Consider the following 15,197-nt stretch of genomic DNA (forward strand, 5'->3'; position numbering starts at 1 on the left):
AGAGATCTGACCAGCTGCTGCTTGGGAAGCAGACCGCATGGACATCCAACTGCTGCGTGGCCATACTGGAAACAGAGATAAAGGGTGAAGCAGTTTTCCAAGCTGTCCCTGGAAGATAGGGACCATTTTATCTGAAGCTGCCCAGAATGCCTCAGATGCCGCATTGTGTGTATGAACACAGTCTGTCTTTGAAACTAGAGTTTTCTGACTAAACAGTGTTGGAGTTTCCACCTGATGGTGGCTATTTTGCTACTGGCCTTATCTGACATCACCATCACTGAAAGGGAACATCAAATGTATTGAAAGAGCACAATCTCTTTTCCTTTAAATCACAGCTTGTCTCAAATACCAGAACTTGAATGCAAAGAGGTCAAGTGTGACTTGATTTTTAAAAGCTGACATCCAAGAGCTAGCGCTTAGCTACTATTTCATTCCTAGTTTGGATAAAGAACTTAAATTATGGATATATATATTTTTTTAATTTGAAAACCTGATCCTACATAAAATGGGCAATTTAAGTGAAGTATAAAAGAGACTCTTCAGCATCTTGCTCTGTCAAGTGGACATCCTTCTTTGGTGTCACCGTCCCAGTGGTATTCTATTTGCAGTTTGTCTTCTAGGATGAAATCAGTCTAGGACTGCCCAATTGCACTTTTATTTTTTAAAATAAAAAAATGAAAGCAACATAAATGCAGGTAAAGGATGCAAATGAGACTGCAGTTGCTTCTAGCTGCCTTCAAATTTTTTTTTTTTATCCTGAAACTTCAAAAACTTGCAAGTTGGACACACAAGGCCCCAGCAAACTCCAGCAAAGCAAGCTTGAGACAGCTGTAAATATTTTCTGGATATGGCATCTTAGCAGAGACTTGGGTTAAAATAGGTGTGAATTAGCAGAAGTAGTCACTGGAGCTCCAGGCAGGGTTTTTTGTATGTTCTGGTTCATCAGTGTTAGTCTGAAGAGTCAGTTCTCCACAGAATATAAAAGCCAGATGATTACCACTGTCAAACCCCTTCTGGATTAAGTCTTTAACTTTCTGGTTTCTGTAGGGTCTAGAGTCAGAATTTTTTGTGACTTTTTCCTGTTGCTAGCATTTGTGCAATGGTTTCTGACAGCAGCATGTATGCTTTCCGTTTCCAGGATTGCTGCAGGCTGATCACCGCTTTAGGTTGCGTCTCAGCACAGCACAGACAGCATCAGCATCTGTTGTAGCATTGCAGTCTGTTACAGCAGCCTGAAGCCTATCCTGCCACCATCGTCCTTCTAAAAGCAAAACACTGCATTTATTTTGCAGGCTACAGACTTGAAGACACTGCTTTCATCATCAAAGAAAAACATTTAAAACAAAACCCAGCTTGATCAGTGAATTCTACCAATAGCTTATTTCTCTAGATAAATGTTCTGGCTCTGTATTACTATTTCAAACACATTGTTAAAAATATTTCCAGAGCTCTGGTAGTATTCTTCTGAGAATGCACGCAAGCTTTTTATGGGTGATGGAAAAGCATACAGGACAGTCCTGTAATGGTATGGCTTTAACAGAACAATTTTGTGCCCTATAGGACCCAGACAGATCCTTGCATGGTTAAAATTCCCAGCATGGGAACAATGAGGCAGGAACTCAATTGAAAATATGTGATAATAGTAAAGTGTCTAAGAGAAATGTCAAAACCCTCCATTACTAGAGTGCCTGCCAGTTTTTCTGCAATTAAACGATAGTCCTAGTTTTAAATAGCTGTGAAAAGAAGCCAGCCTCCTAAAGAAAGGTCGAAAGGATAGAGAGGAGTCGAATGGCTTTGTCAGATTTATAGGAAGATATTTTTTCCCCTGCCTCTCTAGGCAATAATCTAAGCACAGATAGGTGAATATTTTATGTGATGAAAAAATGCAACATTTCTGACAGCACTGGTATTTTCCACTTCCCCTCATTCTATTTCATAATTTGTTTTCCAAGTGCTTTTCAGATGAATATCCAAAAGACTGCATGGGTATGACTCAACTTGTATTCCAATTATGTTACCAAAAAGCATAACAGAATTTACAGGATTAAAAATCCTTTGACTTGGAAAAGCCAGAGATGCCCATTGCTGACCGATGCCCTTCCCCTCCTGTACTTTGCTGCCGACCAGAATGCAGAGGAGGCGGGCCTTGCATTCAGAGATGTCGGCACTGCAAGAGCATAGCTGGTGAAGAAAGCAGCTGGCAATAGCCACTTCTTTGGAATTCGTTTCACCTTTTAAAGTGAGGAAATGCATCAAAGACAGGACATGGGTAGCATTTACATAGTAAAGACTGCTACAGCAGTGGCCTTTAGTTTAAGCTGAAACTATAGCCTATACTAAATCGAGATATTTTTGGAAGACTAATAGCAGTTCTTAAATTTCTTCGAAGGTCTGTCATCCTGTGTTCAAGTTTTTTTTTTCAGAATACTTGAAACCAGCTGTGAGCCGTCAATAGAAAGGTCTTTTTTCCAAGTCTGGGAAGAAATTTGTCTCTGACTAGTCTAAAAATTAATCAGACATATTTGTTAAAGAGTAATAACCTTCTGCACCATCTTAAGAACATGTGGTTATGAAAAGTGGCCTCATGCTAATCTTATCACGTCTGAAAGGCTTTCCCCTAAAAAATGGGAATTTGGTGTTAGCAGGTAAGACTGTAATGTGAAACAGCCTGGGTTCAGTTCCTAATGCAGCCAGCAAAGCCTGGAACTCTTGTACATTTATGCAATGAGGCTCTCACACCCACTCCCCCCACCCCACCCCAAATGTTTATGTCTAAGGTTACTTTAGAAATGAAATAGTTCCCAACTCTAATCTTAACATGCTGTGTATTCTTACTTTTCATTGTTAAGCATTAAGAGCTGTTTTCAGCCATTCTTCATCAGACCTGTGCCTTATTCATACCGGATGCTTGATCAAATTTCAGATATCAGGGAAGTTGTGCTATTTGAAATATCTTGTGTGCACAGGATATTTTACTTTGGTAGACATTAGCTGTCTTGCAGGAAGGAAGTCCAGAAATGTTATTCAGGAGACTGTCTAACTTTGAGGGCTTTCCTTGTGTGGTCTTTTTTCCCTTCCCATCTCCCTTTTTGAATTTTAGACTAGTGTGGCATGATTGCCAGTGAAGATTTGTTGCTATTTCATGGGTCCTTTGTTTCAGAGCCCAGGATCAATGCCAGCGAGGATGTAGTCATTCATCTGTATGGTCCAGCCGTCACATTGCAGTGTAACCTCACCACAAGTCCCAGCCCCCTTTCTGCCAGTTACTGGGTGAAGAATGGAGAGGAGATCCCTGGCACTAGAAAATCTTCAAATGCTACAGAATACAAGTAAGTCCTTTGGAATAATCTTCATGTTACACTGGAGAACAACAGACCTGGTAGACCTACAGCCTTGGGATAGGTGATGGGATGTTGGGGGCTCCAAGGTCCCTGGCTCAGCTTGACAGTGGTCACACAATTTAATTGATCTGCATTAGATGCTCCACAAAAAGTATGTCTGTGTATAGCATTAGAATAACAATTCTGGAAATACTGTTGGCTACAGCTGTCCCAACTAGCTCGTGTAAACATAATGTCAACAAAAACATACTACAAGCGTCTCTTTTCAATCTAAACTCATTTAGCTCTTCTTTAGAGTATATATGATGTGTGGACATAGGCACAGACACACAATGTAGTTTTCCTCAGAGTATGTTGTGCACTCTCTGTCTTGCTTGTGTATACACAAAGATGGATCTGCAGCTGTGCATTTTTATCATGCAGGGAAGCACAGCCCATAAATCATTGCTGAAATCAGATGGTTTAGTCATTTTCTGGCCTTGGGAGATGAAAGACGGCGTTGTCTGAGTTGTTACTGATGAGCTGTCAGACCATTGCTATGAAGTGATACCGAATCTTGATTAAACCAGTACAGCTGTATCACTTGTGCTTCTTAATTGTCAGTACACCCACATTTTCAGCATTAATCTGTTCCATGTGCCCATGCTCTGACTTTGTTTCTACCTTCCATCTAAGGGTGTGAAGGAGAACAGAATGTGTACGGCCACCTCTTTTGTTTCACTGTAGTATGCATTGTGCAGAAATCCTTTGAGGGTTTGTGTTCCTGAAATAGGGCTTTCTTGCCATGGAGTTGATGAGAGCATATGAAACTTGCTCAGCGGTGCCATCAGAGATCTGTTTTGTATGTGTAATTTTCTTGCTTTTGGGTTTTTTCTTCCTCTTTCCATTTTCTTCTCTTCATGCCAGCATGGATAGCAAATACAACTTCCTGTTCAGTGTTCAGCTAAGATGAAGATCACTTAAGGAATGTCTTAACCACTGGTGGTAACTTACTCTTTGGAGACATCAGGCCACTTCTGACCCTCTTACTCAGCTGATATGTCAGAAAGAGGTAGTTATGTCTGGGCAAGGACCACTATATTATAGAGCATCTGACTTACTGTGCCTTGTCTCTGCACTAAAGCAAGGAAACACTCCTATACTCTCAACTGGCTTTTTTGGGTCTCTAGCAGAGTACTGTGAGCTCTTTACCACACTAATGTTGCTTACTAGGACAGGATTAAGAAATATTCAAGGTTTTAATTACCTTAGCAAAGCATCCTTTCATCTGCAGGGTTATGGAAATTGTGTTTGATTTTGGTAAAGATGTGTTCAAGTTTTAACTTTTGCTTTCCACTTTCGCTCACTTTGCATTACGTGTTCAGTTTTGCAGTTAAAAAAATAGTCTCATTTAGTTCCATAACTGTATCCTCTTATTTCCTCAGTACAATGTTTAACACTGGGTCTGAGTTTTAAAGGCTCTGCTTTCTTATCAAGCAATTAACTTGATGAGTGGTCTTGTCCAAAAGCATCAGCATGAGTGGTACAAAAGGGATGCTGCATGAAGATTACTAAGAATCGCACATTATTATTCAGGAAGCTGAGTATCAATGCTGACTTCTTTATCATCTGTTCCAAGTTAGGGTGGATTTTTCCTTTCAAATTCCTCAGTAAAGGAAGAATTGAACTTGTTTTCAGTTTTAATGTCCTGGAGAAGGAAGAAGTAAGGTGGGCAGACTGTAAGGCAGTCACTTTGTTCCCAGTGAATGAGGGGTTGGTAGAGCATGCTGCAATCGCAGGACAGCTTGAGAATCTGGGAAAATTTGCATTTGCAATGTAGACCTCAAATTCCTGTTCATTTATAAGAAGCTTTGTTGTATATTGTGGTTTCAGGCTTTCTGGGGCATTTCTTCAGTGCATGTGGTCACACTGCACTTGATCTGTTTGTTAACTTCTGGCTTGATTTGGTTACTTTTTTTGTAGATCCATCAATGTCAAATTCATGCAAGCAATGTCAACACAGCTGTAGTGTAAAAGAGGTTATTTAATGTCAACATTTTTTTACACAGTTGAATAGTCTTCTGTATTCTACTTACTTTCCTTAAAAAAAATAAAAAAACATTTCAGGTTCGTGGTGTTTCAGTCATTAAGATGTGTTGTTTTGCTATGAAATGCAGTTAGTTCACTGAAGGTCAGTGTTTACCATTCAGAAAGCTTCAGAATTTGTAAGTTAAACGACATACCTTAAAAATCCTGCTTCATCCAACATCAGAAATCAAACACATCTTTCCTAATTCTGTAGCTGCTCTTATCAGAAGGCAGCTGTAGTCAGAAAGCTCAGAGGTAAGTGTAGCTTTTTAGTTCAGCATTTTAATTAAAAATGGGCAAGAATTATTTGTAGTGTATTCCTTTACAAGCAGAAAGTGCATGGAGGTGGTTCTAGCCATCCTGTGCTTTCATTCTGGGGGCCTGTCCCCTAGTCTACATTCATACATAGCTTGGAGGAGAAAAGTAGTGATTTCTTTCCAAACTCCTCATCGGTTAATTCAGAGTTGAGTAGCAGGTTACTGAGCTAAATTGAAGAAAATGTGGTTTTGGGTGGTTTTGCATCTGCTGAAAAGTCTACACGTCTACAGGGACGAAAAGCTGGCCTCTTCCTAGAACCACAGGACTGAGGGAAGCTGTTGGCTAGACAAACTTGTTTCAGGTGCTTTTGTCTATGAAACTTAGCATCTGTGTCAGCTTACACTTGCTTTAATGATTTATGGTAATAATATTCCAGTAGAGGCTGCCACAGTTTCATGGTTTAAAAAGAAGCTTATGTAGAACTGAAAGAATACAATGTATTACTTCCCCCCCTCTGCTGTAAAGCATCGACTATAGTGGATAAAAAGCAGCAGTCAGAGTGTGATTATTTAACTATGAAAGGTCCTAATTGCCATTACAGAAAGCCAGGCATTTTCTGCCTTCCCTCCCTATTGCAGAGCCTTAGGATAGCTTAGTAATGGAAATAGTTGGGTGGAGTTGCCCAGTTGCAGCTAGGCGAGGACTGCACCTTTGCCAGGAGAGTCAGCAGGCACTGATGTTCAGGGGTGCACTTCCAAAGGATACTTTTACCTGCCTACAGTTGAAATGCAGTGATTGCTTTGTTGTTTGACACTAAATGATCGTTCTTTCTGTCATTAGGATAATCTTTAAAATTAACACTGAAAAGTGGGTATATTATAATTTATCTGAAAGATGTAGTAACTAGCTTAAAACTCTCATTGCCAACTCTGGAAAGTGGGTGCAATAAACACAGCGAAGACTTGAGTCAACGTATTGCGTTAAACTGAGCAGCTTCTTCCACGTGCCTAAGCAGCTTCCATGTGTAATTACAGTGCTCTTCTGTGGGGTTTCTGTTCATCTGCATGTTATTTACTTAATGTGTGTTAACAAAATAAATAATAAAAAATGAAAGCCAAGAAGCCTCTCAGTAGAGGGATGGATGTGGAGAACTCTACCTTATTCTGTGCTGTGTGGAGATATAAATTCTGCATCACATCGTTGTATGCTTCTCTAGTCTTAGATGTCCTTTGTAGGTAAATATCTGAAGAGCATGTGTAGAGCGTTTAAGTCATTTGTATCCAAAAGCTTTTTGAAGGACAGCAGAAGCTGGTGGACTTGAAGTTTGCACTATCTCAAGTGTAAATTCATCTTGATTTTTTTTTCTTTTTGTTTTGCATTTGTTGCTTGCATCTGTTTTTCCTTCTACTAGTTGTAATTGCATTAGTCTTTCCTAATTTTAAGTGGCAGCAGATTCCTGTGTGGTGTCTTCCTTCATGAGCTGACCAGCTTTTGCAGTTTTTCTACATCCAGTCTGAACCAGAGAAAGCTATTAACAGACCAGTCTCATATCTGTTATGGAAGCAAAGAAAATAGCTTATGAGATGACAGTGTCAGCCTTGATTGTGTTTGTAGTCTGGTGCTTTCTAATTGGCCATGTGTGATTTTTTTTTTTTTTTCAATGCAAATAGTACGTACTAATCGTGTTTTTCCCTCAATGGGAGGTGATATCTGCCTAAAAGGCTAGTGATTCAAGGATGACTTGCATCAAACTAACTGTAGTACATAATTAAGAGGTGTTGGGCTCCCTTTTGTTTGCCTTTTCACTAAATGCAGCTTCTCCAGCTAAATTGGTACTGACATTCCAGACTAGAGCTCACCCTTTTCCTAGGGAAACAACATCCTTTATTTCAAGTAGGTACATCTGCACAACATACCTTGAAATAAGAAGTAATGCCTGTGAAATTCAGTTAAAGGATTGAAGTATGGGGAGTGGGGAATAAATTCCTAGCCTGCTCATTTTTGGTTGCTAATACAAGTACTTAACATGGCTTATGGTTTCTCTCCCTGTCTGCAGGATTTTGAAGCCCAGAGCAGAAGAGTCAGGGGAATACTTGTGCGTGTTTGTGTTTTCAAACTCTCCTATAGCCAACGCCACTATAGAAGTGAGAGGTACTCTTTTGCTTTGTTTTTGTTTTGTTTCCTCTCCCTGAAAGTGAAGTGCTTTCGCTGCCTCTGCCATCTTGCTCAGTGTCCATACAAGAGAGCTAACTCAAGAGGCCTTTCCTCATGATATGGAGCCTGCATCCAATCCTTGGTTATAATTTCAAGGGAAAGTCTTGCATACAGTCGTAGGGGAAAGATCTTCCACAGGAGTGTGACCATTGCATTTGTGGCCCACAAAGGGGATACTAAAAAGCCTTCTAGCACACACTGCTGCACTCCTTCGGTAACACGAGCTCATGCCTGTCCAGCAGGAGAAAGATTGCCGTAGAATATGTCTGTATTCATACAAAGACAGCTGTTGTTTCTTCCCTGATTCACAGTAAATGAGGCCATCTGAATGTATTCAATGTACTTGTCTGTTCTGAATAGGAAAATTGTAAGAACCAGCATCTCATGTGTGGCAGCTTGGAACTGTGTTTGTCTGCAGAGACTATTTCAGTTGCTGGGAAAGCCTGGGTTCTGGTGAGGACAGATGCCCTGTACCAGATTGGTGTTTTCTTCTGTGCACCTTTTTTTTCCTGTCTTGTGCACGTTAGTAGTCTTCTGACGTCTTTAGGACCCTAAAATTGTGGAATGAAACTGCAAAATGTGAAAGGTTTGCACTGAGTTTTACTGTAGTTGTTGAACCAACTACAGTAGATCTACAATGTAGAGGTAACATGGAGATGATGGTGTTTTATAGAGCGTTAAACTGCTGCCACAATACAGTTGTCTGTTCGTTGAATAACTGGAAATTACCGGCCCACTGCACTGCAGCAGCCGTGGCTTGCCCCTTACATGCTGCAGTAAGATGCATTATGGTAGCTTTGTTAGTCAAAGGCAGATGACTTCATGCAAAATGTGTTTAAAGTCTTGCAACCAGCTTATGCGCATCTGGGATTATACTGATGCTTGTTTTATGAAGGTGTACTCTAAACTTGTTTGAAATCTAAGTTAGCGTTACTTACCATCTTCCTTGCACCCCCGGCTTAAATGTAGAGCTTCCTCTGCTGCTGTTTGAAAATAGCAAATGGGAAGGAGGATGCTCCACACTATTTCTTAGCATCCCTGCACCAGTGACGCAGCCTATCCTGATCTATGTTGTGATCATTGCTGTTTAAATTAGGTACCACAGATCTGTAGCAAAAGACAACCTTTTTCCTGGGAATTTCTGGTGCCTCACTGCATGGTCAGGTCCCTGAATCTGAAGTGAGGAAGTGGAAGTAATTCAGCAGTCTGTGTGGAAATGATAAATGCACAGCATTATTCTGAATGCCATCTTTCCTCTCCAGGGAACAGTGGCTTTTGAACCATACAAACTGCTTCATGGAGAAGAGAAATACTGCCATATAAATAAGCATTTTGACTGATATTGTACCAAGAAAAGCTTGCTGATTTCCTGTGTCAATTTTAAAAGTTTTTTTTTCCAATGATCTTACATAAAACAACATGTCAAAATATATCCAGTGTTTAACCAAATCTGGTGCAGGAGTGAGCTATCTCTGCAAGGAAAAAAGAAATCTAAAATATGTGCAAATGCTCCACAAGTTTCTGTTGGCCCAGCTAAGGCGTATACGGCATGTGAACACATGAGAAATTGATTGTTATTGATGAAAAATCTCATTGCACCTCTAAAAATGATTATTGCCCTGTTAAAGCAATTTGAATTCAAACTTATGTTGTACTTCTAGTGAGCTTGTCTTCTGGGTGTTCAAGGCTGCATAGGTGTAGGGGTGTTTTTTCTTTCTTTTGCACAGGTTTTGTTTGGCTTTCTTACTCTGCTCTTATGTTCTAATTGCTAAATCTTCTAATATTATGATCTTAAGTTCTTTCTGCCTTCTCTAGGCTGCTTTGGGTGACAAACCACTCCTAGAGGCAGGAAATTTAACTTTGGTAATTGATTAAGACCTTTTTCAGCTATGTATAATCTCTCAAAAGACCTTTTAGGAGCGTTTGGCTTAGGGTTCTTCCGCTGTCTAGTGCCAGGCGGGGACACCAAGAGAACTTGGCAGAGCTGTTTATAGGGATGGAGGATTTAACATTGTAGAAAGAAAAGCCAATATATCTGATTGAAGTACTGGCACAAAAGGCAGAGGAAAAATAATAACTAATCCTATTAACAACTTTTCATGTGTAGTTTATATATAAATACAAATGAGTAGTCATCGGTTAAAAGTTAACAATCTGCAGCACCACTCTTGGGAGGTATTACACCTGCAGCTTGTTCAGCAGTTGCAGTTCCAGGCCTCAGTAACCCTATTCTCCAGCTCCTCCTTGCAGCATCACAAGAGTGGCTGACGGGCCTTGAATTTCTCGCGGCAGAGAGAAGTACCAGGGGTTGTCTGGAGTGGGAGGTAGCTTGTCAAAGACCCTGCAGTCTTCTGCAAAGCAAATTGGAAATTGGAACGCGTGTATACTTTTAAACTGATGCTTTCGTATCTAACTCCTGCTACTTGCAAACTTATGTAGTAATAAATTGGGACTGCATTTAAAGCACAACTTAAAGAACTATGCAGTCTCCTTGCAGTCCTAGTGCTGGTCATAAATTCATTCTGATCAGAGTGTGCTCGTTTAAATTAGTGCTCCTGAAAGAGCCATACAGCTAAACTTGCATGGTAGTGCATATTTTTTCTTGGATGTAAATGTCCTTGAATAATATCCGTGCTAGTTGCAAAGAATACACAGGCTTTTTATTACTTTGCAAAGGAAGGGATTCTCTGCGATTCCTGCAGTTAGATGTAAATATTCTCCATGTTCTGCCAAAACAGTTTTAGTTCTCAAAGCAAACAGATTTTTGATACTACATTGTGTGTGGAGATGTTACCTAGTTGTTAATCAAGGCATATGTGTTGTATCAGTGATGCATGAATCTCATTTGACCATGCAGGTGCCGTAATTTAATGCTTACCTGCTTGTGTGGCCCGTCACAGTATTTGTGGTTAAGCAATTGTACACAAATTTAATTGCTTAATTGGTAATTGTAATCATATTGCAAATTTTAACTGCTGATGCTTATAGAAAAGATTATTCTGAATACAGAAGTGCTTGTGGACCAAAATAGTGACTTTCTGGCAGCTTGCGAACAACTTCAACAAATGCCTTGCAGCAGATGTAATCCAGGATATACCAGTGCCATTTGCCTTTTATGTAATGTTGCCTATTTTCTTCCTGAATCTCTACATGTGCTATGTAAGAAGATAAAAATGCAGAAACATGAGCATCACTGTTAGAATTGCTAGGTGTGCTTGCATATTTAAAGTAGATTTTCTTGGTAAAAAAAATTAGGAGGGAAGCACAAGTATTACAGCAATTGAAAATACTGAGGTTTGACATCAGTGTCTCAGACTTCCCAGGAATGGCATAAGTCTGGCTTCCCTTATACAGTCGGCTTTTGGATGAAGTGTCTGGTCAAGACTTTGAGTACTCTTGCGCAAATTCTCAGAGCTGCTGGGGACATTGCTTGAGTGTAGCTCGAAGTCTGAAACAACAGGCTGAGCAAATGCTGATGTTAGGAAGGTTCTGCCTTGAAATAGGGATCTTTTCCCACCATTTGCTTTTGCAGGGAGGTCAGCTGGCTGAGAGTGCTGCAGGTAACCCGGCTGCAATGTATGATGTGGTTATTTTCAGCAGGAGCAGCGATGATGATCCTGCCAAGGCACTATCCAAGATGGATTGTGCTATCTACTCCCCATCTGGAAGTAGGCTTTTTTTAATTGCTTCATGCCAAACGGTGGTAATACCTGCAGTGTTTTTTGGTGTGTTGTGACGCTAGAGCTCTGAAAACTTGAAGATTAGAAGAAAGAAAAACCCAAACCACAAGCCTGAAGACTTCTGCCTCTGCAATCTTCCAAGATCTTGGTAAGAGCAGAAAGAAGGAGGAGGAAACAAGTTTGTCTTTCTGGTTTCTGATACTCCAAACCATTGTCTGGTGCAGAGCAGCAGCAGTGGGAACCAGACAGGGAAGAACAGTCTTCCAGTCCCCTCTGGCTCGCCAGAAGCAGCGCAAGCGTCAAGAAAGATGCTGATGTCTGTGGCATGACTGATGGAGGGCTTCTGTTCTCTCTGCCTTGCCTTCCCATCAAAGGCTCCCTTCTTTCCATGCACATGGACAGGTAGAGCATTATAATGCCTCTTCCTGTAAGGCCTTTCTGCCATTACCTCATCAAGGTGATTCTTCTGGCTTTCCTCCTCATCCCTCGCCCATTTTGTACCTTTCTCTTCTATCGTCCCCAGTTGCTATTAATTTCCTGATAGCAGGCACTCAGACCAGTCCTGTTTGCTGCTTGAGAGAGACATAAAACTTAACCACTTTTGAAAAATGCTTGTTACACCCCCTAACTTCAGCTGAGGGTCTCAATTGAAGCAATACCAGCACTCAGAATGCTACTCTTCCGCTTTCACTCTGGCTCCAGCCCAAGCAGCACACTGGAAAATGAGTGGTTATTGCAATAGCCTTGGAAGATCTTGGTTTCTTGACTCCTGACTGTCTTAAGAAACCTCTGCTGCAGTTTCCAACACTGTACCAGAAATTAATTAAGAAATCGGGCATTCTCTTAGCACGACTGCTTCTTAGGGTGATCCTGAGCGTTACACAGAAAATGTGAGTCACGTCTTCCCTTCGTGCGGTACCTTTGGTGTCTTAGCCCTCTGCCCAGGCTATAAGGTAGACATGGATTAGAATTACAATGCAGAATAATAAATCTTCCAGATCCCTTTTACTAGGTCACCCATAAGACACTATAATTTTTACATGCAAGAATATTTTTAGGTCCTTTTGCCCTTGCTTTAATTTTGTCTGTTAATGGGAAAACTTGAAGGGGTTTTGTTAACTGGGACACAGCTTAGAGGTGTTATGCCATGTTAGTTCTTCTCTCCTTTTTAGTAATACTAGCAAAATATGTTGAAAATACCTGGAAATAAAAGGCAGAATACCTCCTATATATCAAGAAATGACATTGCGTGCCCCCTAACAAGAAAAAAATCCCCTCTTTTCAGGGCTATATTAAAAACATACAATTTAGAAAGTTGTCGTACAGTGTATTCTGTGCCTGTTGGGTGCTTGAAGTATGGAGGTCTGACATTTACTCTGGCACAACCCCCCTTTCTGTTGTGATTCGGTTTAAAACTATCAAAAGAATGATGCTTATCAGAAGTTCACTCTTTGGTCAAGAATAGCTAAACCTGTATTTATTTTGAGATTTTTTTTTGGTAGCAATTAATTTAAACTAACCCTGCTTCTTTTTGCTCTTCCATATGCAGTTTCAAACAAATGTTCAGTATTTAGTTTTCCAGTTTCACAACGTAAGAATAAAATACTTGCTTTCTTTTATCAGAGGCACTGTCTTGGTTTCAGTGATGTAGGAGCTGATGTAGCATGTTGTGCCCACGTCTGCACAGCCAACTGTGTCTGAACAGAGATGTGGATTCTGCTGCTTAAAAGCCAAAGTGAAATCTAAATCCTTTCTGAACAAACCCTGCTTTTCATCTGTGCTTTATCTGTTACTGGCACTGGAGCAGAATGGTGTAAGACAAATCTTGACCTGAAAAGCTTCACAGCAAAACATTGCTCTGTTGCTAAATCTGTGACTGAGGTCAGTTGCAGCGATCTCTTAATTCTCGTTTGTACAGCAGAACACAATTAGCCAAACAGTTTGGTAGAATAAGTGCTGGATTAATGTGTCAGCCATAGCTTGAAACTGGGTAGCATCATGCCCTGAAATGTTAATATTCCATGAAGTGCTCCCCTCAGACTGCATACAAAAATAGTCCCTGTCCTTGCAGAGCTGGAAATGGCTGCTGCATAACTGCCCGAGCAAGGAAAGAGCAGAATGTCACTTATGCTCTCGTTGGGATAACCTGGTGAAGATGTCCTCTTCTTAAAGAAATAAAATTATCTCTTGGCCGTAGAACACTAGGTCACACTGCAGTAGGAGTTAAGGTGTCCTAGAAAGCTTTCCCTCTTTCTTTTTCTCTATCAGCAACCTTACAGCAAAAGTGGGCCAGCTGCAGGGTGCTGACTGACTGTACCCTTTTCCCCTGCAAGGTTCTGCTTTGACTTGCTGTGCCCTGGTAGATGGCAGTGAAAAATGAAGTGCTGACAGGTAGAGACTGTGTGGGGCTTCAACTTTAAGCTGATGAATCCTATTTCTTATTTTCCTAATGGGGGTAACTTGCAATCACTTCTGACAGCCCGTCAGTGCCAGTTTTGGGACTGTTGCCTTGCTGCTTTAAGTATGTCTCTTGTGGTCTGCTTCTGCTGGCCTTCCGTTTTTATTAGGTTGGATGTGATTTCTGTGTATCACCCTCAAGGAAGCAAAAACCACAGGGAAGTCGCTGGGCTTACCTAGCTCCTGCCTAAAAGAGAACTTTCCAAGCCTACCAAGGAAGAGGTGACGCCTTTCAGTAGATCATGAGATGAAATTCACTTCTTGTTGAACCACCATGTTTTGGAATAAATAATTAAATAATTAAATAAATAAATAAATAAATAAATATTCCTTTTTGAGGCTGCAGACAGTGGTTTGAAAGGACATTGCAGTTGTATACTGGTGCTTAGTATCCTGAAGATGTAATGCAGCACTCTCTATCCTAAAGCTGATTTATTTTCTGCTCGGAGACCTTCAGCTTGAAAACTTAATTTCCTCCAAGTAGGAAGAAATTTCCTCCCCTTGTAGGCACAGGTAGTATGCGATCACTTAGCAAGTATGGAGTGTTCTTTTTTCCTTTCCAGCTTGCTTCAGTTTCTATCCCTGGCAGCTTCTTTTTCCACAAGAACAGAGAAGTGTTATGATCTGGCATCTTCACTCAGTTCATGTTTTTGTGTCTCAAAGTATTTTCACATTTGATGTATAAAGATACCTCTTAGGTGTCAGTTTTCAATAGATATAAGAACAAGGCACATGGGGATTTACTTATAAATCGTGGTTTTTATGGTTAGCATCGTCTTGCAACTAGTCAGCATTTGTCTAGCTTCACCCATTGATCTTGCTATACCATTCTGTGGATTGAATATTGTTAGCAAAGCTGTTATTTGGCTATGTGGATACTTACAGACCTTGATCAGGTACTTCCTTCACCACCTTCCTTATGGGACAATACAGTCATAGTCTTTATCTTAGGAGATGAGCTCTTTTTCAGCTCCCTGCTGAAAAGGTGTTTACTTAAAAATCAGGGAAAAAAAGAGAACATGCTTAACCCAGTAAAATATTTTCAAATGGCATAACTTCCTTAAGGGTTCTACCAGAAGTCCTGGAGTTAGTCTTAATTTCTGGTGGGCAATATCTCTGCTAAGGAACTGGCTTCTGCATCCTCTGCAGCAGCATCCAACATGGAGGATCTGTTCAGCTT

At 40.6% G+C, this 15,197-nt stretch overlaps 1 protein-coding gene across 1 annotated transcript in view; it reads left to right on the plus strand.

Moving 5' to 3' along the window:
* The window catches only part of NPTN (neuroplastin), a 57,917-nt gene that overhangs the window by 27,915 nt on the left and 14,805 nt on the right, over positions 1-15,197 (plus strand). Inside the window, exons 2-3 of the mRNA XM_064456874.1 lie at positions 3,161-3,329; positions 7,723-7,817. Coding sequence (XP_064312944.1) covers positions 3,161-3,329; positions 7,723-7,817 — 264 coding nt within the window. The remainder of the gene's footprint in view (positions 1-3,160; positions 3,330-7,722; positions 7,818-15,197) is intronic.

This window comes from Phalacrocorax carbo, chromosome 7, assembly GCF_963921805.1.
Source record: "Phalacrocorax carbo chromosome 7, bPhaCar2.1, whole genome shotgun sequence".
NCBI lineage: Eukaryota > Metazoa > Chordata > Aves > Suliformes > Phalacrocoracidae > Phalacrocorax > Phalacrocorax carbo.